Raw genomic sequence first — 25,963 nt, forward strand, 5'->3', positions numbered from 1 at the left:
TCTCCACGAACCTTGTTCGAATGTGGAGGATTGTATCGTTGCCGGAAATCCACCCCCATATGAGTGGCACAAACCAAATCTTTCATTTCTCGTTGAAACATCTTTAATGTATAGTAATGCTGGCCATGTTACATGCGGAGATACGCGGAGCACATGCACACTGCAAAGGCGAGCGGGGAGGCACAGACCGTGTACGAAAGTTAGATCTTGTGCTTCGACGCGCATTGAACCACACTCGAACGACACTCACTAAGTGATTTGTGGTGATATAATGCATCATTGGCAGAACGATGCCGTTTACCATTGCAGCTCGGTAGTGATAGCAGCCGCGACAACAGCTGCGCAGACGGCCCCCGCAGCGCTCGCTTGCGATCTGCTTTGTCCGGAGGCTGCGACGGCGCCGCCGCGGCGGAGTGGGTTTTGCCGGTGCCTTGTTTGTGTCAGCGAATCGTGCCCCGCGACGGTGTTGTTGGCGCGGCTGACGAGCGCAGAGAAGCTCGGCGCGTGCGTGATGCGGTGTGCAGATACGGGCGCGGTGATCGAGTGCACCGGTTTTGGGCGCAGGTTGAGGAGCGACGTCGCTGCCGTCGATGCCGATGCGGACGCTGATGCCGGACCTTTCGAGGTCGGCATCATGAATGACGATGGGCGATAACGGCGCGCTGCGGCTGCAATAGCGATCAGAGAAGCGGAGGTGTTCGTTGTTCGGCGCTGGGCTCTCGCGCTTGTGCCTGCTCCGAGCTGCGAGGAGAGAGCCAGGCGCTTACTGAGGGTTGTGGCTGCCTGCATTGTCGAAATTGAATGCGTGCAGAGCTGTGTGCTACTTGCTTGCTTGCGTATGAGTTGAGCGATATGCACTTATGTGTATTGCAGGATTGGATTGTGCAGTTGCAGCCGAGGTGTGTGGCAGGGAGGTAAGGCAACGAAACCGGACAGATGCTGGGGTTGGTCACCTTAAATACAGGCAGTCTCGCGTCTCTGGCTTGGATGAGCTTGCGAGGAGGATTACAATGTCCGGTCTATGGGAGAGCTTCGATACCGGCACCGTCTGAATAGGGATCGTCGGCGACGAGTGATCTGAAACGGAAGGAAAGGAGAGCATTGGCCTTGGTTGCCTGAGACGGCGAGCTCACTGTTTGTTAGTATTCGGCGATGACGGACATGGCATTTCTCCAAATGACTCGTCAACTGTTTATTTTTAATTTTTGATTTAGACTGCTTCTGCTCTGCGTCAGCCAGTCCGCCAGTCTCCAAAAAGTGCGGGGGAGAATGACGTAATGTTAGAACGGGTGGAAATCAACAATGTCATTACGTAAGCAAGTAGGGTTGCTTTACATGCGGTGGCGGACAGAACCTTGTTTGACGGATGGGTTTTACAAATCCATGCCAAGTTGGACACTTGTTTCTTTTATTCGCTTTTTATTCCATTTCCTTTCTTTTTATTTTACTGGGGGAGGAGAATGCGAGGATCTCTTTTGATCGGGGTAGGATGTGGCCTCCCTAAAAATCTGGCCGTGCGGCCCGCACAAGAGAACTCTCGTCTGACTTTGCCTTTCTCTTCCCCACTCCCCACTTCTCTTCTACAATGCTAGCGTAGGCGCCCAAAGGGCCGCAGAGAGTCGTCTCTCCGCGGCCCTGACCCACCCGGCACTTCTGCACTCGGCATTCTGTCGGCTTGTAGCACCTCGCCTTCTCCAGTCCTACCAATCGCACAACACATCATTTGGGCAAGCAAATGATCTTACATCCTGATTCCATCGGCGTGAGAGCCTCTTTCGAAGCCGCTCTACCAGGCACCGTCAACGAAATCGCATATCCATTCCTGCTGCTCCTCCTGCCCGGTCACCTCTCCCTCTCCGCCCTTCTTATACTCTCCGCATTCACTGGCCGCAACGGCGACGTCCCTCTCGCTTCTCCACTGGACCTTCGCTCGGGGCCCGCATACCCACCACCTGACCGCTCCCCTGACTCCGACTAGTCGTTCAACATGGGTGACGTCCCCGCTCATCTCCTCGAGCTGCCGCTCCATCTCGGCACGATGTCCTTTGGCGCCATCGTCATGGGCATGGCCGGCCACGACATCCGCCTCTTTCACATGATCCGCCATAACCTCGCTGGTTCTTCCATCGGCGGGCAGTTCAGCCTTGAGGACAATGGGTTAGGTCGGGTCGATTTGTGAGTCTTGACGAAAGGGATGGCTCATTTCAGAGAGCTCAACTGCCGCTTTGCATGTCGTGAACGCGCAGCGCTGCGCTCGTCATCGGTGCCATCACGTTCGTATGGGGGATCATTTGCATCCGCCTGTGCGTTGGGCAGTTTAAAGGCCGGCGCGGCAACTACACGGGCGAGGGCACAAAAGCCTGGCTTCCTGTCACCTTAATCTACCTCATCATCCTCGGCGCCTGGACCGGTATCACCTCTGCCTACACGGCGTACGCCAACACGCGCCGATGGTCGCTGAGCCCCGGTCCCGCGTACAGCACGCCTTTCAGTGAAGGTGTCCAGTACGCGCTGTACCAGATCGCGCAGAGTTTCTACTCGAGCTCGGCGGCCTCATTCTATATTCCTGACGGCGGCTTCGCCGCCCTCGGCATCCAGGCGGACACCATCAGCCCTTGGAACTCAGCGACGACGGCCGAGCAAGCCAACGCGCTTGTCAACAAGTACCTTCGCAACGGAAACTTCTACCGCGCCCTCGTCATCGTTCTCTGGCTCACTCTCGCTACCGTTTTTACCGCGACCGTTGTCCACTTCTTCATGCCCATCGTGCTCAAGTACTTCGGACTCACCCGCGAGGACAAGCGCAAGAAGGAAATGCGCGGGCTCGAGTCTCGCGACTACGCTTGAAAGTGGGCCCATCAGCTGCTCCTGCTCGATTGCTTTGCTCGCGACTTGATGATATCCGCTCGACGCACACACGCCACACGCACATACATAGTCCAACCTCCCAATCTGATACAAAGCCACTCAGTCACCACCCCACCCGCTCACACATACACTTTCGCTTTGCCTCACACATCCTTATCAGTACTGTTTTCTCCAGACACCTTTCCAGCTTCGCCTTTTCTATGTATTATCATTATCGCCTGCCTGCCCGTGTTCCTGTGTCAAATTTCGAAGAATCTAGTCCACCTAGCTAGGGTACAGGCTTTCTACTATTTTGCACACAGTATATATCCCAACTGCTCAGATATCGGCCTCTAGAGTCTTGACGCTCTGCCTGCGCTTTCGCGAGGAGCGGCGCTCCAATCCGCCGTCTGTCGCGGTTCCAGCATCGCCATTGCTGCTCTTGGTCGCTGCTTTAAGGCTCTTGCCCCTGCTGTCTTTTGATTGTATTTCCTTGGACCCATGCGCTTGTTCCTGCTCTTGCCCCTCTGAGTCCTCCTCCGTGTCTTTCCAGCTCCACACCTGTTTCCATTCTCCGCGCTTGAAGCTCTGCAGCGCGACAGCCGAGACGCATGCAGGACTGAGGTACAGCAACGCGGGTTGCGCCGCCTTGAACACGTGCATAACCGCCATGGTCGTCGCGAGGCCCGCGACGTACGCGATGAGCGTCGCGGTGAAGTACGGCTTGGGGAATGACGTGTAGCGTCTCGTGAAGTGTACGCTCGGCGCGGCGACGGATGCAACGTGCTGGTCGTAACGCAGCGCCAGCGCGACGAAGATGCCCGGTATCACAATGTCACCGAGCCCGAGCATGGTGAATTGCCAGTGCAGCTTTGACCAAGCCTCGCAGAGGGAGCTCATTCTGCCGTCACGAGCAGCAGCAGCGAGCAAGCCCGCGAGGCCATCCAGCAGGTTCTTTGGCCATACGATCTTAATCGGCGCGTCAAAGTTGCGTGCGACGCTGACCATGACGTCCGTGCCGAAGACCCAGAAGACGTCGTACACGAACAGACCGCCAAGCATGATGCTTCCCGTGAGGAAACTGTCAATCTCCATCAGCGCGATCGCGTTCAAAGCGAGAGATAGCGCGAGCAGGTTCGAGACGATCCAGTGTCTCGTGATGATGTAGAAGACGACGAGGAAGAGCGAAAGTGGGACAAGAACGACAAGGTCCAGGTAGCTGCATGTGAATATGAGCAGCTCTGCGTGGTATCAAGGTATCAGCATGGCTGCCGGCTTTAGGGAAGTCACTCTTGCTTCTTCCAACGAGACGCACCTCTCCCAGCTTTGCTTACTTCCACTTTGATCTTTTCAAACCTCGAGACGATCTTGCGACCTAGGACCGCATGCAGCACGTCTCGGAAAGCCTTGCGTGCCAGGACAGAGTGAAGGCGATGCGTCAGCATTTACTGTGGCTGCGACGGCAGCGGAGACCCGCCAGGGTAACGCGTACCTTGCTTAGGCTAAAGAAGCCCAGGACACCAAAGTAGAAACTCAGAAGTAGGTTGACATATTGTTTATCGAGGTACCGGAACACGAGGTACATGCCGAACAGCACGGCAGAACCAAAGACCGGGAACAGCCAGGCATCCTCCGACGTGACCTTTTCGCCGACGCGTAGTCCATCGTCTTCGTCTTCGTCCTCCGCCTCGTCAGCGGCATCGTCCTTCTTGCGCTTGCGCAGCTGCTTGCGGAGCTCGCGCGTCGTCTTGGGCGTCTTGAGCGACGCGAGCGAGCCGTAGTAGATGGGCACTATGGCGCCAATCATCAGCGCACCTGTGCCGATGTCCATGCGATGCGACGGTCAGTCACAAGGGACACACTTGTTGCGGTTGACGGACAAACTCATTCGATACGCACCATACGCGGTGAAGAGACCCACATCATGTTGGCTCATGTTTGCCACAACCCTCGCCTTTTCTTGAACCTGTGTGAACGTCTCGGCCGTGCCGCGCCGCTCGTTGTATCGCTCACTCTGGTATGCTGCAAGCTCTGCCTCAACCCCTGTTGGATGTCTTACAAGAGCTTATGAAAGCCTGGCACTGACGGATGCTGATGTTGATGAGGTCGAGCAGTGATGCTGTGCTTCCGCAGGGAGACTTCAATTGCCCAAACGCTGCGAGCAAGACCTTCTCATCAACTTCGCGTTACATGTACAGCAAGTGGTTGAATGACGCACGCACCACACACAGTGAAGAATGGAAAGCAATCTTCTTTCTGCAAGTATCCATCTTGGTGGAGGACGAGCCTCAAAGAGAGCGCGAAAGCAGGGTTGCATTTTTGGCGCAACACAGTACAGGCGGAGCGCAAGTTCAGATCAGAGGAACTAGGTTGGAGGGTGACAACATTGCGTCAACAGTGTGTGTGCCGTGGTGGGCGAGGACTGGATCAGGAGGCAGGCAGTGGGTAGGCTGCACATGCTGCATGACGCAGGCACGCACGGAGACCCCCAACAAAGTCCGTGCAGATTCTCGCAAGTGGTCCTCTGAGAGAGGTACTAGCATCGAAGCCAAAAGCGGCGCCAGAGCAACGCACATGAGCGCATGCACTGTGCTGCTGATGCGCTGCGTATGTAGTTTTGCATCTTCCCCCACTTTCGCAGAGAACTTGCGATGATTTGCTGGCCCTCTGCTCGCTTGCCTCTTCTCAGCTAGTCTATCTGCTGCTGCCCATGCTCGGGAGGGTACATACACTGGTACATACAGAGAGGTATGTATGAACAAAGTTACATATACATTGCTTGGGTCTGCTGCAATTATGCAGGAGCAGCACTACGATCTGGCTTTGGTTGCTGTTGATGAGTTACAAGTGTACGTACAAATCGCTTGACTTGAACAGGGCAGCAGAGGGCAGAGGAAAGCCTTCTGAGCAATTGATGAATATCCCAAGCGCTGCACGTTGTCGGCAACTCAGGTCTGCCGTGCTGGAGCCCTAGGTTGATCCGCAATAACTTCTACAAGTGCTCATTCCAAGCCCACTGTCGAAGTGCCGCCTCTCCGATCCGAGCAAAGATGTTCATCAATCAATCACCACAAGGGGGATTTCTAATTCCGCATCAGCCCGCTCGGGACCCGCAACAGAGTCGCAGTGCTGAATGTATGAGGCTGTTAAAGACTTTCGGCTGGGGGGCGCAGCAGTTATGAGACTTGTGATGGAACTCATCAGGTGCCTGCAATCAGCTTGCGCGGGGTCTAGGTACGAGACCCCGTGAGACGGTACTGAGGCAGGCTCAGGGCTTCAGGCCAAAAAAAGTGAAAGTAGGCACGGGCTACTCTTGGGACTTTGTTAGTCTCGAATTTCGGCTAATGTACGTATGGTGTGCCCCTGCATATCCCTCCCAGAACTCGCTGAAAGGGAGAAAGAAATTGGCCCAACCTGTTCTTACCCTCCAGGCTATGTGTCCGCTTCCCCCGCTCACCATCACCCTTTCTCGCCAACCCGTCTCTCCGCATGATCGTCCTCCTCTCTCTATCGCTCGACCTCGTCGCCACTCCTTCACAACATCCCCTTCCGCCTACTTCCCTTTAATTCCATCCGATCTCATCTTTTGCCGTGCCTGAGGCCCGGTCCTTATTCCTGCTCTTTCCGACTCGACCTACTTCGACTTCGACACGACTTTCGCCTCTTTTTGCCTTCACATACCCGCTTTTTCGCTGCCTCTTAGAAACGACGCTTGTAGCCCCACAAAACGGGCTCGCTCGCCAGCTGCTACCAAGGTCCTCGCGTTCAAGAGCTGAAGGACTTGGTTTGGGGAACGGGGGGGGGGGGTGTAGGATCACCGAAGGGGAAGAAACGCAGTGGTGGTAGCCACGTGTAATGCATACCCAAGATGGCTTTCCCAGAGAGATACGCGCTCAGCACCAAGGCTCCGGACAGGAGCAAAGAGCCAAAGGCCATTCACCCCAACATCATCCTGGTCTTTCGCTTCCTCATCACTGCCCTTCTCTGCTGCCTCTCTCTCATCACGTTGGTGATCAGTATCCTGGTCGTTAAGGTAAGAGTCTCGCCGTGGAAGGATGTGGGGATATGGACGCGTACTGACTGGCGATCACGTTCCCTAGTACTACGAGGATCACAAACCGATCGTGTTCCCATCATGGGGCTCGCTCATTTACTTGATCATCCTCAGCGTTCTCACGCCAATCATCTACTTTGGTTACAACATTGCCATGCCACTCGCGCCCTTCATCAACTATGGCGACTTCCTCTATGGCCTCTTCAGGGTCAAGGTTGAGCTCCTCCTTCAGTTCACCATGTGTGTGCTCTGGGTTTCAGGCGCGATGGCCTACTATGAAGACCTGGGTGGCTACCAGAACTGCCAATGTGGGTTTGATGCAGCACTGCTCGCAATTGTGACCGTTGCGACGGCCTGCTTACATGCCATGCTGCTCTTCACCAGTCGATGGATACTTCCACTACCCCAAGCCGATGGATTTTCAACACGTTTGCTACCTTCGACAGCTCATCGTAGCCCTCGCCTTTGCCACCTTTGGCGTTCAGGTTTTCCTTTGGGCGAGCGAGATGCTCATCGCGCTCTACATCTTCCTCTTCCTGGACCAAGAGTCACTCTCGGAACCACACTTTTCCTGGGGCCGTCGAGCGTACGACTTCCAGCAGGGACGCCACGTGTCGCAGCAGCAGGGCAACTCACGATCAGCACGCGTAGCACGAGCCAGCGTCGTCAACAGCGAGGACGACCCAGAGCGCATCTCGCAGACGGGCCGACGGTCCGGCGGAGGGCGACGAGGTGTGGCGTACAGCAATGCAGATATGGCCGAGAGCCAGACCAGCTTGCCGGCTAGCCTCGGCTCACGAGGACTGCAAGCATACACCGACGGCGAAATACAAGGGCGGGCAGGCGACGAGGAAGGCGGCTGGCATTTGCGCGAATGAGTGCGCCCCCCCGGCCAGCCGCCAGAGCTTGCCAACATCGCATCATCACCGCTACCGGGCCGCCGACAATCGGGCGGCCACGGCTGCTTGTTTCTCTAATCTATACAGCTTTGGCTCTCCTTGATCCTTGCTAGGACGGCCGCCCTGCTCTGCACGAATACCCAAATGAGCGACGGACGGTACGTCTTGATCGCAACTGCAGCAGCTGCTGCTGCTTGCCAGTGTCACCCATCTACCTGCAGCACCATACAAAAACGATGTATCCGACAACCCTATTTCTACTTCTTGACGCCAGCTGTTTTTGACCTTCGTGCGCGTCCTTTGTTCTCTTCGTCTTCGCTGACCGGCATCGGACACCCTTGTCTGTTTCTTTTTTCACCTCTCCGCTCTCGGACTTCGGTCCTGTATCGAGCAACGAGCCCGAAGGGACATGGCTCACCATTACCTTTCTTCATTTAGATGCCAAATAGTCGGCATTTCTCATCGTCGTTGTCGGAGTAGTAGCACGTTCCTCTCATCGCGCTTTCCACCCCTTTGTATTCATACGGTCGTCTCAATAGCAATTCCAGCAGCACAAACATCCGTGCTCTGCGCGTCATTTGGCCCATGACGTGGACAGATCCATTTGCTGACTCTTTCGGTTGGCAGTCGTCGAGCTACATATTCGATACATGCACGAATGTGTGCCCTCAAGACTCTATAGCCCCTATGATAGCCAGCCTCCACTGCTGTCTCCAAAGCAGACGGCAATCGACACGGAAAGAGCCACGCGGTGGAGTCGCACAGTCACACTCTCCCTTCTCTGTTCGTGAGCGGTGAGAGAGTTTGAGAATTTGCCGCCTCACAGTCACTCGCAGCCGCCCGCTCTTCAGTTTCGGCTCTCTCATCCTCCGCACATATCACACCATCCAAGGCAGAGAGGCGCAGTGGCGTAGCGTGGAGGGATAGATCGAGAACGAGAGAAAAAAGAGCCGCGCGGTGCGTTTTCGCCCGTCCGCCTCTGGCTGCCCTGCCCGAAGCACGCGGCACGAGAACGGTCTCCAGGCTACACCAGGAGCCAATTCGCGCAGCACAGCCTCTCTTCCAGTCCCAGGCTGCAGCCTGCTGCCGCTGGAATCAAATGGAATTTCCACCACACACACCGCCCGCTCTCCCCCTCCTGATGTCTGTCGCCCTCGCGCTTTTCTCCCTCGCCCTCATCCTCTCTTCTTCAACGCCACCATCCCAACCCTTCTAACCACTTCCTTCTCCATCGAACACATCCACGTTTTGGGCTCCCGGACTCGAAACACAGCTCGTTCGTCACTTCTGGCTTTCTGCACTCGGACTCGGAGACTGTCGTCTGTCTGTCTTTCTGTCTGTCTGTTCTGGATTGTCGCGTCGGGCTCATCCTGTCGATACATACCGATACCAAGACCCGCTTCGCTTTCGTCGGTGTGATTGCGTTCCATCATCTCGCCCGCGTCTCGCTCGCTCGTCTCGTCTTGTCTTTCCGTCCGTTGCGCTCGGTTCAGACTCTGCTCTCGGTGTGTACCTACCATCCTTCCTCTCTTTTTCTTTTTCTCTCTCTTGCACCCTGCCGACCATGTCCGTCTCTTTGACGAGACGGATGGCTTGGGCTTGTGCACGCATGCGTGCACGCGTGCATGGATCAATGCTCTCGCTTTTCGGTGCTTGCACTTGCGTCCTTTCGATCTTTGGGTCTGGATCGCGTCGAGAATATCTTCCATTCCTCTTTGCTTGTTCTGTTGAGAGATGATGGGCCGTCGCTGATTACGAGATGCTGTGTCTTGGTTCCTTCTTCCCTCGCTGCATCCGCTGCCCTGGTTCTATCTTCATCGCAAATGTGGCTCTGGTGCCGTCTCCCTCTCCGGTCTTCCCGTCCCTGCGTCAACAGTCAATTGTAGCCTTACAACTCGTTTGTCTCGTATCTCTCAGTGAGTGCCAGCCGCGAGACAGCATTAGCATACATTTTTCTTTTCGAAAGGTCCACATGCTGACCGCCATTCTGCACACCGCACAACGATCTTTTGCTCAGATTTCCAAGATGGCGGCCAAGGTGTACGTTGGTAACCTCAGCTGGAACACGACCGATGATGGTCTTGCCCACGCTTTCTCTCAATACGGTCAGCTGACTGACTACGTGGGTAAAGGGTTAGCGTATGGCATATTTTGTTTGATCTTCTCACCTCGAATTCGTCCGCATTGCAGATCGTCATGAAGGACCGCGAGACGGGCCGCTCGCGTGGCTTTGGTTTCGTCACCTACGGCACGCAAGAGGAGGCTGATGCTGCCATTGCCGGCCTCAACGAGAAGCAACTTGACGGCCGGACCATTCGCGTCAACATGGCTCAGTCCCGCGGCACTGGCGCCGGCGCAGGTGGTAGCTACGGCGGCGGATACGGCGGCAGCGCTGGCGGCTACGGCGGCGGTGCTGGCGGCTACGGTGCTGGCTACGGCGGCGCTGGCGGCTACGCCGGTGGTGCTCCCCAAGGCTTCGGCGGCCAGGGCGGCTACGGTGACGCTGGCGCTGGCGGCTATGGTCAGCCCGCCGGCGGCTACGGCGCCCCGCAAGGCTTTGGCGGCCAGCAGGCCGGCTACGGTGCCCCGCAGGCTGGGTACGGTGCTCCCCAGCCCGGTTATGGTCAGCAAGGCTCCTTTGCCGGCGCGCCCCAAGGCGGCTACGGCGGTGCGCAGCAGGGCGGCTACGGAGGTCAACAGGCCGGGTACGGTGGTCAGAGCTACGGGTGAGTTCATTCCATGCATTCAAGCCAAAGGTTCTGTGTGCACGTGCAGTTGTGTCCTCGCGTCCTTCTTCCGGCTCCTGGTGCCCCGTCTTCTCTCTTTTTCTCATTGCCCCGTCCCGAGGAAAGCAGGAGGGAACAGAAGAAACGCAGATGCAAACGTGCCGCACCAGACACCTTCCCAAGAGGGGGTTTGGTGGCGCGATTGTCCTGTTGCTTCAGAATGTGTGTCTTACGATTGTTGGTTTCCATTCCGAATCCCCGCCCGCGCTTCGCTTTGTCGGGTCCATCTACATTTCTCGGGTCGCTCCGACTCTTCCCGGCGGCTACTCTTGCTTCCCATTTGGCTGTCTCTTGGCGCCCCCTTTCATTGACAACATCGTCACAGCAACACGTACGATCAGCAGAACAGCGCCTACTCTGGCGCCGAAAATGGATTCGGTTCCAGTGGCTACAGCGGCTATTGAATAGCCCAGTCTGCGCCATGTTTCCATTTTCCTCGTCTCCATTCCTTTCTCTCGTGCGGATACTTTGGCCAGCCGTGGACAAGATATACATGACTAGGAACGCTTTCGAGCTGACACTATGCCGCCTTGTTCGCTTTTGTCTGCTCCACAGCCAATAAGCGTCTCGACGCTCACCGCCCTGTAACGCAAAGCAAAATGTCTAGGGACCTCCTTGGCTGCTTACCAATGCTGGGTGCCCAAAACCTCCCTCCAGCCTGATCAGAAAACATCACTTCCCCGCACATTTCCATCCATCCAATATCTCGCTTCGTTCTTGCTCGTCTCTGGTTCCCATTGACATAGCCATGCGCTGGGGGTAACACGGTGTACTAGTGGAAGGAGGCAACGACAAGCGGCGCGCACCGGCGCCTGCGCTGCTCCCCTTCTCATACCTCGATCACCCAAAAATAGGCAAGCCGTCACAGCTTGAAGTGGAGCACGTAAAACGTTTGGCGTCTCTTGTACTTTACAGCGCACGATTGGGTTCCAACGCTAGACCGGGTGTCATCTTCTCTCGGTCCTCCTATCCTCCATCGTCAAAGTGCAAATTCCCACGAATGCGGAAAATGTCCATATATTAAATGCAGGTATGAATACGAGCCGATAAGACAACATGCGATGCGTCTGCTACTAAAATCTACATGCTATATGCCAATGAACTAAACGCAATTCAGATCCATCACAAGGCATAGGAGCTTTGGGACTGTGCTGCTTGCTCAAACGTTTGCGATCCGGTAGAAGACGAATGTGCATCGTGCTGCCCGTGCTGCTGGGCAGGAATTGCGGTGCGCATTGCCGTTGGCGATACCGGCGAAAGGAATGTGGCGTGTCGAGGAGCCGGGGAGCCTGGCACCGCGCCGTACGGCTGCGATGAAACGCCAGAGAAGTTTGAGCGCCGCGGCGATTGGTACGGGGGCTCGTACGACTGCATCGATGGGCTATTCTGATAGTAGCGCGCTGCTGCCCAGCCACCGTCTGATCGATCATCCGGGATCCATGATCCTCGCAGCGAAGAGCTCTCCTTCAGCGGTGGCGCTGAGAACCCGTGGCCGAAGCTGCTATCCCGGTAGTGCTCATTGCCGCCGCCGCCACCACCACCTTCTGCACCGTCATACAGGGGGCTTTGGCCATACGATCGTATGCTCTCGTTGCCGGCTGTACTGTTGCCCATGAACATGGGTGAAGCGGCGTAGTACGAGTTTGGCGGCGATTTATACATGCTGCCAATGCTGCTGCTGTCGCGGTACTGTTGCTGCGACGGGAACAGCGGGGAGGACGCGGAGGGAGAGCTAGACCACTGACCATGGCTCTTGGATGAAGCAGAGCCGTCGTTCATGGCGACAGGGGCGAATTGACCTTTGTTGGTTCGTGCGCGACGACGGCGAACGCATATAAAGATCAGTGCGATGAGGAGGAGCGCTGCTGCGCCAGCGACGGCGATTCCAATAATGGCACCGAGAGAAAGACTGGACGAGTTCGTGCTGATCGCCGCGTTGAATGCCGCGTTGGTGACGGGATTTGGTAAAGTCCGCAGTTGTGCACCCACGACGGGCGTCCAAGGGAGCAGACCGGTACCTGTGGCATTCGTGCCGACAGATATCATCTTACCCATACTTGGAACCCCGTTGACGACGACGAAGAGGAGCGCCGGACCGGCGACAAAGATGTTTGGGTTCGTCGGGAACGGGTTGACGATGAGCGTGACCGAGCCGTCGTCGTTGACTACGTATGAGTTGTCGAGCTGCAAGCTGCGTTGACCCATATTCATCGCATGCGTCGTGAAGCCAGGACGAATGACGACGACCTTGGTCCTGGCAGCGAGCGCATTGGCACTCTTGCCCATGCTTGACTTGTCGATCGTGATATTGAACGAGGAACCACCAAACGGAATCGAGTTCGGGAGAGTAGAGGAGATCAGAGGCCGGACCTTGAAGTAGTAGCTGGGGTACCACTTCTCGAGCTCATATGTGGTGTTGTAGCCTTGCGGCGTCGTGCCTCGTGGCATATTGGTCGCAACGTTCATGTGCGGGTTGGAACCTGCAACCAGCACAGAACCGTCGGGTAGGAGCAGGGCAGTGGAGTGGTACAGGCGTGCGATAGGCGATTTGCCAAAGCCATTGCGAGTGAAACGAGAGCCTTGCGGCTTGCTTGGATCGTACAGGACGGGCGTGTACGTGGGGTCCTGCGCCAGGCCTTCCGTATCGATGCCGTTGACAATGTAGTCGGCGCCCTTTTGGACATAGCCCGCTGTGCCCTTATTTGCTCCGTTGATGATGAGCATCGTCTGATCTGGGAGATGTATGAACTGGCCCATAGAGCGGCCTTCTGGAAGTGAATCCTCCTGCGTATAGTGCTGATCCCGTTGCGAACCATCAAAGTTCTCCGGGGTGATCGAACTGCAATCACTGGATGCCTCAACTGTTTGAACATTGATACCGGGCCCTGTGTAATTCTGTGCCGCAGAAATCATAGAGTGAGGTGGAAATGAGGTCAGAGAACTGCAAAAGAAAGTGTTGCAAGTGTACACGGTGAGACTCACACCCCACTGCTGTTCAGTCAAGACGCTGCCGCCGCAGAAGAGAATAGTTGGTGTGTAGCTGTTTTCTGGGGTCAATGGAAGCATCGCCGTGGCAGCCGAAGCGGGATAGACGCGCACGACGTTGCCAGGCATGTCGTCGAGGGCTTGCTCCGTGTTCTTTTCGTGGTCCCACAGGGTGGTGCTGACGTTGGCTTGCATGAAGACCTTACCAGAAGGCATGAGGAACGTGTGTGCGTACGTGTTCAGACCGACCGTTTCTCGAAGGAAGTTGACCGTGGAGCGTTCGCCGCCGGCCCGCGGTGGGAAGTACTCGTACGTGAATGTCCCGCCATTGTTTGGCCACGAGGCATTGGTATTTCGATTAATGTATCCTCCGCCGGTCATGCCGCCAATGAGGAGAGCTTCACCGGTCGCGAGGATTTCGACGCCAGGGTACCAACGCGTTGCAGCCATCGTGTGTGAGCCGTCGTCGAGCCACGTTACTGAATTATAGTCTGACGTGGGCTCGACGAAGCGCACTGCCTTGCCTCCATCCTGAGCGTTATACGGGCCGATGCCTGTGGTCTGAGGCGATCCATCAGACTTGATGTTGGTGTTTCCACCAAACACGACCCATGTCCCATTGGCAAGGACACCACCGCCAGCGCAGAAGGTGTTCGAGTTTGCTTCTATTGGCTTGACCTTGTTGTTTGCGAGGTTCAATAATGAAGCCCACGCCGGCTTGCCGTCGGAGAAATGATACGCATTATCTTCGACCTGTCAAGGGGACATATGAAAAATGCTTTCATCAGTGGGGATGTTTAAGGGTGCCTTATCAAGAATGTATCTGCGCACCTTGTCCAGGATCATGACCGTGTTTTCGTTGATGAGACCCAGCATCATTGCTGAGACGATAGAATTGTCATTGATGACTTCGAACGAGAGCGGCGAGCCGGCCATGACGCTTCGGAATGCGACAAGCGCCAGAACCACCAGCGCCGAGCTGAATAACTTCATGGTGGATGCAGACAGTGTGCAAACCGCGACAGTTCGTCCACTGGCACTGCTTGAACGGACTGCTGGGTGTGACAGCTTCCCCCGATCCCGTCTCTGTATATAGAGGCGGAGGAAGCACGCGACTGTTCGAATCAGTTCAGAGCTGATAGTTGATCGTTGAGACTGCGACTCTATCGTGCAGCACAAAGCGACAGTGGAAGGCTGGTTGCGAGGTGCAGGTCTCACGAGCACGGGATCAAAGGACGAAGTGGCTGCGCTGGCCTTCGAGCAGCTGCCGATAAAGGGTAGATGTCACACAGAGGAAGCATACGCAAATGTGTGTCGGGCGCAGAAGAGAGCTCATAGAAGGGGAAACGAGGAGATGATATTATAAGGCCTCTATGAGGGAACCGAAGTGGGGTATGGCTATGTGTAATTGTGTATGGCGCATGCAGTCCGCGTCTATGCAGTTATGAGATGCAATTGATTCGAACAATTTGTAAAGATGCCTCGGAGCTCCGCTGTCCTCTCGTCTCTCGCCAGACCTTGCTCCTCGCCGCTCGCGAAACCGGGCGATTTGGTTGGGCCTCACCGCGTCATGGGCCGCAACCGCCTTTCTTTTGTTTGCAGAAGCCCGTACCAGTCCCATGCCCCATGGAACATCGCACGGGGCATCACGACCGCACAGTCAGCACATCTGTCTTCTCTATTGCGATGACTCTTGTGCTTTGTGGCTTTCCATCCCCGCCATGCATTTGCAGCGGTACACTTTAGAAATGACACAACCTGAAGCCCTTGGAAATGGTCCAATCTGGCATTCACCCGAAATAGCCAATTATTTTCCAAATGAAAGGACTCTACATATATAACGTATGTGCTTTTCAGGCACAGGGTCAGAGTCGGCTGATAGCGACGGAACCCAGACGTTCCATACCCCGCAAGACGCAAGCAAGAATATAGTAAGCTGGCAGACTGCGGCCGCCCTTGCTGGCGCATCCACTGTAGTGCTTGTGCAAGGCACTGCGCCTGCTGGCCCTGAAAAGTGCAACCCATATATCAGGTAGCCATCCAAAAAGTGCCAAGCCCTTGCGCGTGGTGCGACCACCTTTGGTGGCATTCTGCACTCTCCTGACTTTTCTCACAAGCTGCCCTTGCTCGCTCCTCGTCGTGTCGTCTTCGAAGGGACACGACGATATTAGGATGAGTCGAACCCTGTGGCGAAACGGGGCACCTGTCATATACTTTATCGCATGATCATTCAAAATACTGACGCACTCGGACGCCATCGGAAGCAAGGCGACGTTGCTCACGGAGAAGAGTCTGCGCCGCTGGATCCCCAAGTTCCCATGAGCTGTCGTTCGGCCAGGCACAAGGGCAATCATAATCAAAGGCCGCTCAATGTCGAGCGCACGAGCTCTGAACTGGAATCTGTGGGGGGCGCCCTTGCCAAATATCCCTCCTTGTCAGCTCGTGATCGCGCTCTAATCCAACTGATAAATCGTGCGGACTCACCATTCGAACGTGGCTCACCACAACCTCAAATATTTTGCCTTTCGGATCTCTACTCCACGCAGGCGCAGACCCTTAGACAGGACGGCGGCTGGCGATGGCCTTTCAGCCATGCAATCTTTCACTGGATTGCTACTGTTCGTACACGGAACTTCTGGAAGGGACGCACAGCATTCTAGTCCAGCGCACATATGCATCATTGCAACATTCGGAAAGCCTTACCAGACTGTCACTGGCAACGGTCGCGAATGGGCTGTTTCTCTCCTATTGGGAAGCTACACCAGCTGAAGGTTATCCATTCGCAAACATTCGACTGATGTTGTTTTTCTGCAAAATGTACCGCGAGTTGGCAACTCGCAGTCTGTCGCAATTCGCAACTTGCCACACAAAAGGCTGAAAAACGAATGGGTGTTCGGCTACTGACGCGCTGACCGCTCGGCGCTTGCTATGCAACGCTACCCACGTAGTAGTACATACACAAGCTCTCGCTGAAGGGCTCTTGACCTTTGATCGTATTGACATCCTTGCTGTAACGTTACGCTCTGCAGCGCAGTCCGTGCCTTGTGCGGTCGTGTGTGACTCATGTACATGCGCGCAGGCTATGCAGTCGGAGGTGCGCGCTGCTGAAAGTGAGTACATGCCTTCAAAATTCGGTCAAGAGACCTGTGGAAGCGTTGGTAAACACTCAACGGGCTGAGTCCGCACTCCACACTACTTGTGGATTTAGGCAACCACGGTTGAGCCTGTATGAGCGCAGGCATGGGCGTTGTAATTGGCGTCCGGTCCGACAGGTCATAGCGTATGAAACTGATCGCCGATAGGCGGTGCGACGTACGAACTACAGTGGCGGGCGAGGTATACAGGACATCGGCAACAGTGCCGTTGTACACGCTAGCATGTCTGGCCTTGTCTGACCTCTTTTGGTCACCTTCAACCTCGGCTGGGCAGGTCTGAGTATGTGCAGTCAGATGCCTCGAACGCATATTCACGGCTGGTGACAACCTTCTTGACATGTCTGGTCATACATCACGCGGTTACCCCTACTCACGCGTTCATATCTGGCTGGATATCTAGATGTTGGCACTCTGCGCACCACATCCCGAGGCGGGCCAGGGCTTGTGGCTGAGCCTGATGGCGCTGACGGCGGCTGGCGGCGTGATAAGACGCACACCGATACATTGGATTACATCCTCATGATTAAATCGAAACTTCCCTGCAATTGGGGACTTTGACGCTGGGAATAGATTCTTTTTAGCACCCGCAGGCTGCCATGCAAGGTTAAACATCATATTGGCTGCAAAAGATCCCGGCGGTTCGAACGAAGAATATCTGGATTTGGGCAAATCCAACACTAGGCTGAGGCGCTTCACAGAGAGTACCGTTCAGCGCTTGCGACTTGCGAGTCCATCGAGGTCCACCAGCACCGTGCACCATCTATAGCAATGGCATCTGTGTTTTGCCCATGGCAGGCCCCATAGCCTATAGTCACATGTTACAAGTCACATACGTATAGTCACAAGCTGTCCACACTCCGTAGGCTCTGGCACCCGGGTTACAACGGATTCCGTTGCTTTGCGAACTCCATCCCGTGCGTCGCGCAAAGGTCCATCCCATTATCCAGATGTTAGCCAGCAAGTCAGTACATACATAGTCAATAGAGTGCAAGGCAATGCGAGTGCTACAACAGGCTGCGAGCTACATTCGCTGCCGAGATTACCAGACTCCTGACTGGCTTTATTCTGTCTCCGAATTTCCGAAAGGTCTTTACTTTCGACCACTTTGACCTATGTCGAGTGGAGCGTCCGACAACGAGGTGGTGAGGTTGGACGAGGCTGGGCTGTGGTCTCCGGAGTACCCACTACCGACAAGTACGCGTTTCTGCTAAATATTGAAACTCAAAAGCCAGCGACGAGGGCCGGATGAAAAGAAGTGTGATCACTGCCACCGACCTCTCATTTTGCTGTCAGTCACGCGTGAGCTCCAACTGCTTCCAACCAGCCTCATCTCCTGGGAGTCATCCATCGTTGGGCCGCAGTGGCCAGTGGGTCACAGTAGGTCATAGTATACGTACAGGATATGGAATGTCGTAACTAGTTCGTTACTACGAGTAGAGACTCGTGAGCGCGTGAGCAGCAACACGATGTCCGCAAAGAGAACTACAGAAGTGATAGAGCGTCGCATGTCCCATGGACCAAAAACCCTCGGCACACTCTCGGCATGGATGTCCGTCGCTACCGTTGCCATGTATCATTGCTACATCCATACACATTCGCATGGTTGCTGCAGCTGTAGTTTGTGCATTGTTCGTGCGCTTGCCGACGTGAGCTTCATGTGACGAAACTCTCCACCCATCCAGACACTCGGCAGAACAGCTAATTACCGCAAGTTTTCGCAACATGGCTCCATTATCACAATACTGCCTCACCAAAAAAATATTTTGTTAAAGAGGCCACGAAAGTTCGAATCCTCCTTCTACCTGTTACAGGTGTGCATTACACGTTCCGCCCTCATGCGGCTAGCCATCACAGCCCACAAGGAGCCAGCACAGAAGTCTGATCAGTCGTACAGTAGAGTCCGTCACTGCGCCGCTCTGCCTCTTCTTGCAAAGCAGCCTGGCAACAGGTGGCACCACGCAGACGGGACAGGTGGAAGCACGGGCTCCAGCTTTCGCGGCACTTTGCCTGTCTGCTGCTCTTGTTTACGATTAATCCCCCGACGTGGGAATGGTCTCTACTTAGGAGGCACTAAAGCGCAGGTCAAATGGGTATAACCACCCAAGCTCCGCAAGAAGCGGCATGGCACTCTGTTACAACCCATATTGCCTCTTCCCCAGTGCCTTGTAAAGAATGTTACATGGGATTCGCTCCCATAATAAAGAAACACCGGTCTTGCCGCGCACACCACCACTATGCCACCACCAGCCACAAACTTGCACTGCTCTCTGCTGGACACCACCAGCATTTGAAACAATAATGGAAGCTGGGATGAATCGTCTTATTTTGATCGTCAACATCAGGAGATCCCGTTTGTGTGCCCACCTTCTTTCCAGCGTTCCCGCATCAACATCTCCCTGCGTGACGTATTTTCATAGAGCATCTTGACGACGTTGCTTCCATCTCTCGTCGACCACAACGAGCGGGGTGGCAGACTACCTCGCTCGCTCCCTCGTTCGCGCGTATTTTCCCTGACTCATCAAATAAACTTGTCCCGGTTCGAATCAGCGGCTGCCAGCAGGCTCGCAGGCCACGTAACACCTCTGCTGCACAAGAGCGCCTCAGCAAACTCAAATAGATCGGCAGCGATAAGGCTTCTGTGAGTCAGCTCACCGGGTATACATCATCCGCGTCGATTCCGCCATCCGACAGACTCTTACCCTCGCGATCGCATTCGAGGGCACCGAAATCAGGAGTGGGCTCCTTGACAGCTCCTAACCTGCTCATCATGTCACGCTTTGCATCCCGCAAGGCGCTCGGCGCTGGCCTCGCAGCTGCCGCTGCGGCCATCGGCCTGGGGGCGGTCCCTGCAGCCATGGCGGGTCGTTCGCCGCTTAGTTATGAAACTGTGGTGCCGAATTCGCTCGCTTCAGCCATGATGATGGGTCTGATCAACCAGGATCAAGTCTGTGAGTGTCGTCGTCAGCTTTTCTTACCTCATGCTTGGAGGACGCGTGCTTACAATCTGATCGACTTTTCGTACCCCCTGCAGTGATTCTTGACAAGGTAGAAGGCAACCCTACGACCCTGGGGAATGGCCGCCCAGTTTGGGGATCTATTGTCAACCTTACAGACAACACTGTCCGATCGACAGATGTGCAGACCAATACGTTCTGCGCCAGCGGTGCTACCCTACCGAACGGAACATGGGTCGTATTCGGTGGCAATCAAGCAGTTTCTACGGGTGGTGTGACCGCGACTGCAACAAACAATGCATACAAAAGCGTCGATGGACGCCAAGCAATTCGCTTGATGGACACTATCAATGTGCAGGACTCAGGGCTTAATTGGGATGACAATCAGTTGCTGAAGATGAACAGTCCGCGGTGGTATCCGGGTGTAGAGGTCATCGCCACTGGTGAAGTCGTCATCATCGGTGGCGCTATCAACGGAGGATTCATCAACAGGAACTATCCCAACGTTGATCCTGCATACGAGACACCCACTCCCAATGGGGGCTCCATCACCAATCTCTACGTTGGTGGGGCAAATCCGACGTACGAGTACTACCCAAGTCGCACCAACGTCACCGGTCCTAGTACATATTTGGGTATGCAAATTTCCAAATTTATGATCAACACCAGCGGCCTCAACATGTATCCGCATAGTGAGTCTAAGCCTATCGCTTCCTCGGTCTCCAAGGTGCATGCGCTCACGCTTCGCTGCTGCAGCGTACCTGATGCCATCGGGCAAGATTTTCATGAACGCCAACTATAGCAACATACTCTGGGAGCACAATCAAAACGTCGAGACTCCCCTGCCTGACATGCCAAACAGGGTGATCCGCGTCTATCCAGCGTCTGCTGCTGTCGCGATGCTTCCACTCCTCCCAAGCAAGAACTACCAGCCGACCATCCTTTTCTGCGGCGGCACAGTCTTGGATGAATCCCTTTGGGGCAGCTACACTGCCCCCGGCACCCCCATTCTCGACGTCACTGCCTCCGATGACTGCTCGTCCATTACTCCTGAAAATCCCGATGGCTCGCAGACAAACCAAAACTTTGTCACTGAAGACAAAATGCCAGAAGGCCGCACCATGGGTCAATTCATCCACCTGCCCACCGGCCAGATGCTCATCGTCAACGGCGCCAACAAGGGCACCGCTGGCTATGGAAATGTCCCTTGGAACACGATTACTTACAATGGGCAGACTATCTACACTGAAGGATTCGCGCAGGACCCTGTCTACACGCCCGTCCTCTACGACCCGTCTCAGCCATCCGGCAAGCGATTCACCAATAAGGGCTTCGGCAGCACCAACATCGCCAGACTCTACCACTCAACCGCTATTCTTCTGCCTGACGGATCCGTTCTTATTGGAGGCAGCAACCCGCATGTCGACGTCAACCAATCGATGCCGACCGGCACGACACCGCAAGGGTACAACACGACCTACGAGCTGGAGAAGTGGTACCCCGACTACTACTTTAAAGACCGCCCGGCGCCACAGGGAATGCCAGCGATGATCCCCTTTGGCGGACCTTCTTTCAATGTCACCATGGATTCTAAATACATGGGAACGAGCGCCAACGCAAAGGCCGCAGCGACAAAGTTCATGGTCATCCGCCCTGGATTCTCGACGCACGCGATGAACATGGGTCAACGCAGTTTGCAGCTCGCCAACACCTACGTCGTGAATGATGATGGTTCTGTCACCTACACTGTCAACCCTATGCCGACGAATCCCAACCTCTTCGTTGCTGGTCCAGCACTGCTCTTCTGTACGATCAACGGCGTCCCGAGCCTGGGCAAGTTCATCTCTGTGGGTGTAGATATGGCTCAGGTCGGCAATGTTCCCTGGAAAGTTCAGGTCGGTTCGGCTCTCCAGCCGCTTGCCCAGCCGGTCAACAACTCAAAGTACAACGTGCCTATCGCGAATGACGAGTCAAGCTGGTCAATTGGCAAGATCATTGCGATCGCCGTCGCAGGCGCCGCGGCTGTGCTCATCCTCGCACTGATCATATTCTTCTGCCGCCGAAGGAACAAGCAGGGTGCGGCTCTGAAGACGACTAAAGGTGCATACTCCTATGCCAACAACCCGGCGAATGTCGCAAGGGCGGCGGCATGGGCTGGCCCCAACGGAGACAGCGAGTACAAGCCGCCCACACAGCCTTACGCACCAACGCAGCCGTACAACCTACCGCCACGGGGGTCGATGGGTACCTTCGATTCCTACCGCATGGGTGACATGAGTGGCTCGGCAAATGAGTCAAGAGAGGCACTTGGCGTCTACTTTGACCCGCAACAGACGGCAGGGCAGGGCGCAGCATCGCCTTACAGCCAGCGGACGCCGCTTGCTACACCAACACCACACAGCCCTCGGCAGGGCAACTACCAGCAACAGGGGTGGGGTGAGCATCAGGCCGGCGACGCGGGGGAGTACTACCACAACAGTCGCACAGATCACAGCATCGCAAGCCACCCGAGTCAGGTATCGTCCGATTACCAGGCAGGGAGATACTACGATTACCCGAGCATATCGTCAGCTCCCTCGTCTCACCAGCAGTACTATAATGCACCTTCAAGTACAGGGCAGTACCACCAACACAACCAACAGTACGCGCACTAATATGTTGCGCTTTCTGTCCAACGGCTCAGTCGAGTTTGCCGTATCGGTTCCGCAGTGGGCTAATAACACGTTCAACGCAAAATGGACTTTGACCCTTCTCTTCTTCGGCCTTCCAACATGCTTTGGGAATTCTGTGGGCCTCTTTCACTTTACCCCTTTTTGGATTTACAACTTCTGGCATTCTTCCTTTGCTCCATGGCGACCACCTCGCGCCCATCCACACACAAACGCAATATAGCCTCGTCGATTTCCTGGATTTGCGATCGAGCATTTGTACGCAAACTGTATTCGTCACTCTCTTGTCAGATTATCTCGGTTGCACATCGCCTAAGTCCAGGCCACACGTTTTGGAATACATGTAACTGTTGGATGTATGCAACGTTGCACTACAGACTTAACTGCCCTCAGTCGATCGGAAGTCTCTCTATGGAAAGTGCATGGAGGTTGGAGGTGTGCTGCATACCGCCACAGGCGACAGGCGGCCGGTCGGGACTCGGGACGCCTCCTGGAGCGTGGCGCTGGCCGCTGCGGCGCGCGCTGCTGTCGACTTCTTGAAAGCTCGCTTGAGTTGGGCGGATCCTTATCGGCTCCTTCAGCATCCTCCATCCCTCTTGAAACAGCTGTCCTATCAAACATCCGACCCTCGGCACACCCACGCCAAAGCCGAAGGCACCCCTCCCACGTCTTGCTCCTGACCTTGTGCAGCACTCTAGTTTGCCCTCGTCAAAAATGGGGTTCAGAACTGGATTCGTCATTGCAGCCGTTTCTTTCCTTTATGGTGCGTACAATGATATGCTATAGGCACCTGCAAAATGCATCATATCAGCGCTGACTAATCGTGTTTCTTTCAGGCGTGCTGTTCATTGTCTCCATCTATGACTTCCCGCTGCTGTACTACTCGCCATTCGATGAGGCGGCAGTAGAGCCAGCGGAGCGTTTCTACCTCTCACTCTTCAATGGACCAACAGCCGTGCAGGCACTACTGCACGGAATGATGGCACTAGGCCTTATCGGTCTTGTCGCAAAATTGCACAGGTGGACGGATGCGGCGAAGTATTACGACGGAGGGAGTCTCGGTAAGTTCGGCTGCAGTTGCTTCGCGTTCTATCGAGAGTTGAGCTGACCAAACGCCCGCTCTTTTCATTGAACAGTCATATACATGGCCGCTGTCTGCATGTACGGCGCCGTCTCCGTACCCAACCTGCGTCTGATAGCGAATCCGAACAATGTCGACTATCTCGACCGCTCTTCGATCCGCACGCAGCGCGAGAAACAGGCTGAGGATGCAGCCAAGGGTATCGCACCTCCTCCACCAACCGGCCCAATGACCGGCGAAGAGCGCATCGCAGCGCTGCGCATTCTCGGCGCGACTAACAGCATCATTGTTGCCATGCTTGCAGGCGTCGTACTCCTGCAGGTCTCAGATTGGTACTTGGGCAGGCAGGAGAAGCTGGCCAAGGACGCAGAGCGCGAGAAGCAAATGGCGGAAATCCTCAAGGTCGAGGGTAAGAAAGATAAATAAATGAACGTCTAAAGTGACATTGATCTCGCAACGTGCAGGCTCTGTGCGAACGGCGAGCAATTATCTCACAAATCAAAGCTCTGCACCTAATCCTGGACACGCGAATCTACTCGTCCAATAGATTGGATGCCCATAACAGCGATATAGACGAGCTGAATGCTCGGGAATAAATGCATTCAAAGCAATAAAGTTAACATTCGGAGCTGTAGGAGTGTGATGCTAAGTGATGGTGCAGGATATACCATTCTCGCCTGCCGCCTTCTCCTTCCTTCTTGCCCTTGCCTCAATGGCAACCTTGGTTGATTCGACGAAACATTCTTCGACGCCGCGATTGCACTTCGCTGAGCATTCTAGATATCGAGCTGCCCTGATTCGTTTCGCCACCTGCCGGGCCGAGAAGGAGAGCAAACACCCTCAGCGCTCGTCCTCTTCTCCTCTGCATCGCCAAAGTCCTGAACCTACAGCCAGGCCATCCTCGTAATCTACGGGTGTCTCCCCTCGCTGCGCGAGCTTCTCCAGAAATGCGCCTTCTGAGCGTAGATCACATTTAAGCGCGGCAAGCACGACCTTGACCCCTGGGCAATTCTCCTGCAATTCTGGGACCCACTGAGGATATACGCGAGGTGAAAGTGTGTCAGCGAAAAGCGACTTCATACGTATGAGTGGGCTAAAACTACGAGAGGGCACACCTTATTCTCGACGTTCTCTAAGGATATTCGTCTGTCGACCTGCAATGCGGACAAGATCGGCTTCAGGAGACATACTCTGGTCGCCTCACCAGCGCAACCAGGAGCCTTTTCGCTGATACTCACAGAGAAACAAATGATGACGCAGTGGGTGTCGCTGTAGCTCAGACTGCGTAGCTTATCAAAGTCCTCTTGCCCAGCAGTATCCCACAGAGACAGCTCGCAAACCTGGCCATTGCCGAGATCAAGTGTGTGTACGGCGCTCTCGAACACAGTCGGCTCGCTGCAAAAAAGCAGGACAGAATGACGAGAAAAGGGTCATCATGGCGCTCGCTGTTTGTATAGCTCGGGGTATCGGCGAAGGACTGACTATGCTTGTGGAAAATAGCCTTGAGTAAAAACGTTCAGAAGAGATGTCTTTCCACAAGCTCCATCACCTGCTTGTCATCAATTGCAGCACGTCAGAACTCGACCACAAAAGTATTCACAAGGCTCTGAGCGCAGCCATACTGACCGACGATAAGGATCTTCCGTTGATACTGCAAATTCGAAGCGGCGAACAGGTGTCATTCACAAGGCGAATATACGAAGGCAACGAGGGGTATGAGCAGAAGATGTCAAGGGCATTGCATAGCCCAGCTGAAGCTCGCAACGCCTACATACCCTTCGGGATCCAGCGGATGGACCGCCAATTCCGCATAGGAAGCTCATCGCTGTCGTTGTAAGGTATTTGTATCGTGTTGTTACCCCGTGCCTTGTTGGAGCTCCAAAAGGGGGCTAATGAGGCGTGGAGTAGGGGTAATACGGATGTTACAGCTGAGTGATGTGCGACTGCACGCCAACACAAATGCGGGGTACAAGGTGTGCCACGAAGAGGATTTGGTGGAGGGCAAGTTCGCGTGAGCACTAAATACGAGCTGGCTCTTCGATAGATGTGAGATGTGAGCATGCGAGCTGGCTGAGTTTGAAGTGAGATGTTGTGTTGCTCTTGCCTGACTTCACCGAGAGGCACGCGTGCGTCAATTAGAATGCTCTACAAAATGGGGGGCGGTGAACAAACCCTATCTTCCCTGGCACAAACTGCTAAATCCATTGGAGCGAGGGGCGTCCACGGGTAAAACAAAACACAATCCCCTATTTTGGTACTTCAAGCTTGAATTTCGGACTACACCCTGTGCAAATTCCGGGCACTGTAGTAGGCGCCGCGGCCGGCTGGCCATAATTTTAGTTTCATGGACTGGTGGAAGATGAGGCGGGTAGCCTGCAGACTGCAGAGAGACAAAAGAGGTAAACAGCAGACAGGCCTTCCGCCCCCCAGGACTTGGCAGCCAAGTGCACCCTCGAATAATTTGGGCAGTCGGCCGGTCAAGGCCTCAACTCTTGGGGGTGGAGTATTTGAAAGCTCCTTCATATTCATTCTT

The 25,963-nt window shown here is 55.0% G+C and overlaps 12 protein-coding genes across 12 annotated transcripts; 7 read left to right on the plus strand and 5 right to left on the minus strand.

Annotated features, from left to right (window-relative positions):
* Positions 1-113: 113 nt before the first annotated feature.
* K437DRAFT_272547 (uncharacterized protein) lies at positions 114-1,133 on the minus strand. Its single transcript, XM_013389737.1, has 2 exons — positions 251-1,133; positions 114-160 (listed from the first exon to the last, which is right to left on the minus strand). Exon 1 carries the CDS (start codon positions 787-789, stop codon positions 298-300), a length of 492 nt encoding a protein of 163 aa, XP_013245191.1. The 5' UTR covers positions 790-1,133; the 3' UTR covers positions 114-160; positions 251-297.
* A 430-nt stretch (positions 1,134-1,563) lies between these two features.
* K437DRAFT_272548 (uncharacterized protein) lies at positions 1,564-3,194 on the plus strand. The gene is made up of 2 exons (XM_013389738.1): positions 1,564-2,175; positions 2,247-3,194. The coding sequence occupies exons 1-2, from the start codon at positions 1,988-1,990 to the stop codon at positions 2,845-2,847; spliced, it is 789 nt and encodes a 262-aa protein (XP_013245192.1). The 5' UTR covers positions 1,564-1,987; the 3' UTR covers positions 2,848-3,194.
* K437DRAFT_272549 (uncharacterized protein) lies at positions 3,126-5,067 on the minus strand. The gene is made up of 4 exons (XM_013389739.1): positions 4,747-5,067; positions 4,340-4,662; positions 4,163-4,253; positions 3,126-4,088 (listed from the first exon to the last, which is right to left on the minus strand). The coding sequence occupies exons 1-4, from the start codon at positions 4,781-4,783 to the stop codon at positions 3,187-3,189; spliced, it is 1,353 nt and encodes a 450-aa protein (XP_013245193.1). The 5' UTR covers positions 4,784-5,067; the 3' UTR covers positions 3,126-3,186.
* Positions 5,068-6,715: 1,648 nt separating this feature from the next.
* Positions 6,716-7,779, plus strand: K437DRAFT_266706 (uncharacterized protein; the record flags this gene model as incomplete). Its single annotated transcript, XM_013389740.1, has 3 exons — positions 6,716-6,880; positions 6,948-7,209; positions 7,286-7,779. 3 exons carry the CDS (start codon positions 6,716-6,718, stop codon positions 7,777-7,779), a joined length of 921 nt encoding a protein of 306 aa, XP_013245194.1.
* Positions 7,780-7,862: 83 nt separating this feature from the next.
* Positions 7,863-8,279, plus strand: K437DRAFT_16549 (uncharacterized protein). Its single transcript, XM_013389690.1, has one exon. It carries the CDS (start codon positions 7,945-7,947, stop codon positions 8,236-8,238), a length of 294 nt encoding a protein of 97 aa, XP_013245144.1. The 5' UTR covers positions 7,863-7,944; the 3' UTR covers positions 8,239-8,279.
* Positions 8,280-9,826: 1,547 nt separating this feature from the next.
* On the plus strand, positions 9,827-10,530 carry K437DRAFT_220765 (RNA-binding domain-containing protein; the record flags this gene model as incomplete). Its single annotated transcript, XM_013389741.1, has 2 exons — positions 9,827-9,922; positions 9,991-10,530. The coding sequence occupies 2 exons, from the start codon at positions 9,827-9,829 to the stop codon at positions 10,528-10,530; spliced, it is 636 nt and encodes a 211-aa protein (XP_013245195.1).
* On the plus strand, positions 10,437-11,255 carry K437DRAFT_254327 (uncharacterized protein). The gene has a single exon (XM_013389742.1). It carries the CDS (start codon positions 10,677-10,679, stop codon positions 10,992-10,994), a length of 318 nt encoding a protein of 105 aa, XP_013245196.1. The 5' UTR covers positions 10,437-10,676; the 3' UTR covers positions 10,995-11,255.
* Positions 11,256-11,588: 333 nt separating this feature from the next.
* On the minus strand, positions 11,589-14,922 carry K437DRAFT_232475 (copper radical oxidase). Its single transcript, XM_013389743.1, has 3 exons — positions 14,403-14,922; positions 13,569-14,324; positions 11,589-13,481 (listed from the first exon to the last, which is right to left on the minus strand). Exons 1-3 carry the CDS (start codon positions 14,562-14,564, stop codon positions 11,709-11,711), a joined length of 2,691 nt encoding a protein of 896 aa, XP_013245197.1. The 5' UTR covers positions 14,565-14,922; the 3' UTR covers positions 11,589-11,708.
* Positions 14,923-15,365: 443 nt separating this feature from the next.
* On the minus strand, positions 15,366-16,134 carry K437DRAFT_16677 (uncharacterized protein). The gene has a single exon (XM_013389691.1). It carries the CDS (start codon positions 15,923-15,925, stop codon positions 15,437-15,439), a length of 489 nt encoding a protein of 162 aa, XP_013245145.1. The 5' UTR covers positions 15,926-16,134; the 3' UTR covers positions 15,366-15,436.
* Positions 16,135-19,493: 3,359 nt separating this feature from the next.
* On the plus strand, positions 19,494-22,334 carry K437DRAFT_220877 (copper radical oxidase; the record flags this gene model as incomplete). Its single annotated transcript, XM_013389744.1, has 3 exons — positions 19,494-19,674; positions 19,758-20,372; positions 20,437-22,334. 3 exons carry the CDS (start codon positions 19,494-19,496, stop codon positions 22,332-22,334), a joined length of 2,694 nt encoding a protein of 897 aa, XP_013245198.1.
* A 601-nt stretch (positions 22,335-22,935) lies between these two features.
* Positions 22,936-24,057, plus strand: K437DRAFT_243822 (uncharacterized protein). Its single transcript, XM_013389745.1, has 3 exons — positions 22,936-23,112; positions 23,186-23,410; positions 23,486-24,057. Exons 1-3 carry the CDS (start codon positions 23,064-23,066, stop codon positions 23,854-23,856), a joined length of 645 nt encoding a protein of 214 aa, XP_013245199.1. The 5' UTR covers positions 22,936-23,063; the 3' UTR covers positions 23,857-24,057.
* K437DRAFT_254334 (uncharacterized protein) lies at positions 24,018-25,505 on the minus strand. The gene is made up of 7 exons (XM_013389746.1): positions 25,206-25,505; positions 25,057-25,081; positions 24,913-24,979; positions 24,669-24,825; positions 24,546-24,584; positions 24,319-24,462; positions 24,018-24,240 (listed from the first exon to the last, which is right to left on the minus strand). Exons 1-7 carry the CDS (start codon positions 25,251-25,253, stop codon positions 24,076-24,078), a joined length of 645 nt encoding a protein of 214 aa, XP_013245200.1. The 5' UTR covers positions 25,254-25,505; the 3' UTR covers positions 24,018-24,075.
* Positions 25,506-25,963: the final 458 nt, after the last annotated feature.

The sequence above is a fragment of the Tilletiaria anomala genome, assembly GCF_000711695.1.
Source record: "Tilletiaria anomala UBC 951 chromosome Unknown K437scaffold_11, whole genome shotgun sequence".
Classification (NCBI taxonomy): Eukaryota; Fungi; Basidiomycota; class Exobasidiomycetes; order Georgefischeriales; family Tilletiariaceae; genus Tilletiaria; species Tilletiaria anomala.

What these genes read in the sequence shown, in the direction of transcription:
- K437DRAFT_272547 (XM_013389737.1), bottom strand. Translation starts at nt 789, where the DNA reads ATGCAGGCAGCCACAACCCTCAGTAAGCGCCTGGCTCTCTCCTCGCAG.
- K437DRAFT_272548 (XM_013389738.1), top strand. Translation starts at nt 1,988, where the DNA reads ATGGGTGACGTCCCCGCTCATCTCCTCGAGCTGCCGCTCCATCTCGGC. An exon ending in GGGTTAGGTCGGGTCGATTT is followed by an intron (nt 2,176 to 2,246) that starts GTGAGTCTTGAC and finishes GTGAACGCGCAG; the next exon opens with CGCTGCGCTCGTCATCGGTG.
- K437DRAFT_272549 (XM_013389739.1), bottom strand. Translation starts at nt 4,783, where the DNA reads ATGAGCCAACATGATGTGGGTCTCTTCACCGCGTATG. An exon ending in GCTTCTTTAGCCTAAGCAAG is followed by an intron (nt 4,254 to 4,339) that starts GTACGCGTTACC and finishes CTGGCACGCAAG; the next exon opens with GCTTTCCGAGACGTGCTGCA. An exon ending in AGTAAGCAAAGCTGGGAGAG is followed by an intron (nt 4,089 to 4,162) that starts GTGCGTCTCGTT and finishes GATACCACGCAG; the next exon opens with AGCTGCTCATATTCACATGC.
- K437DRAFT_16549 (XM_013389690.1), top strand. Translation starts at nt 7,945, where the DNA reads ATGAGCGACGGACGGTACGTCTTGATCGCAACTGCAGCAGCTGCTGCT.
- K437DRAFT_254327 (XM_013389742.1), top strand. Translation starts at nt 10,677, where the DNA reads ATGCAAACGTGCCGCACCAGACACCTTCCCAAGAGGGGGTTTGGTGGC.
- K437DRAFT_232475 (XM_013389743.1), bottom strand. Translation starts at nt 14,564, where the DNA reads ATGAAGTTATTCAGCTCGGCGCTGGTGGTTCTGGCGCTTGTCGCATTC. An exon ending in CGGTCATGATCCTGGACAAG is followed by an intron (nt 14,325 to 14,402) that starts GTGCGCAGATAC and finishes TCCCCTTGACAG; the next exon opens with GTCGAAGATAATGCGTATCA. An exon ending in TGACTGAACAGCAGTGGGGT is followed by an intron (nt 13,482 to 13,568) that starts GTGAGTCTCACC and finishes TCTGCGGCACAG; the next exon opens with AATTACACAGGGCCCGGTAT.
- K437DRAFT_16677 (XM_013389691.1), bottom strand. Translation starts at nt 15,925, where the DNA reads ATGATTGCCCTTGTGCCTGGCCGAACGACAGCTCATGGGAACTTGGGG.
- K437DRAFT_243822 (XM_013389745.1), top strand. Translation starts at nt 23,064, where the DNA reads ATGGGGTTCAGAACTGGATTCGTCATTGCAGCCGTTTCTTTCCTTTAT. An exon ending in AGCCGTTTCTTTCCTTTATG is followed by an intron (nt 23,113 to 23,185) that starts GTGCGTACAATG and finishes TGTTTCTTTCAG; the next exon opens with GCGTGCTGTTCATTGTCTCC. An exon ending in TTACGACGGAGGGAGTCTCG is followed by an intron (nt 23,411 to 23,485) that starts GTAAGTTCGGCT and finishes TTCATTGAACAG; the next exon opens with TCATATACATGGCCGCTGTC.
- K437DRAFT_254334 (XM_013389746.1), bottom strand. Translation starts at nt 25,253, where the DNA reads ATGAGCTTCCTATGCGGAATTGGCGGTCCATCCGCTGGATCCCGAAGG. An exon ending in CATCCGCTGGATCCCGAAGG is followed by an intron (nt 25,082 to 25,205) that starts GTATGTAGGCGT and finishes TCGAATTTGCAG; the next exon opens with TATCAACGGAAGATCCTTAT. An exon ending in GCGTCATCATTTGTTTCTCT is followed by an intron (nt 24,585 to 24,668) that starts GTGAGTATCAGC and finishes TCCGCATTGCAG; the next exon opens with GTCGACAGACGAATATCCTT.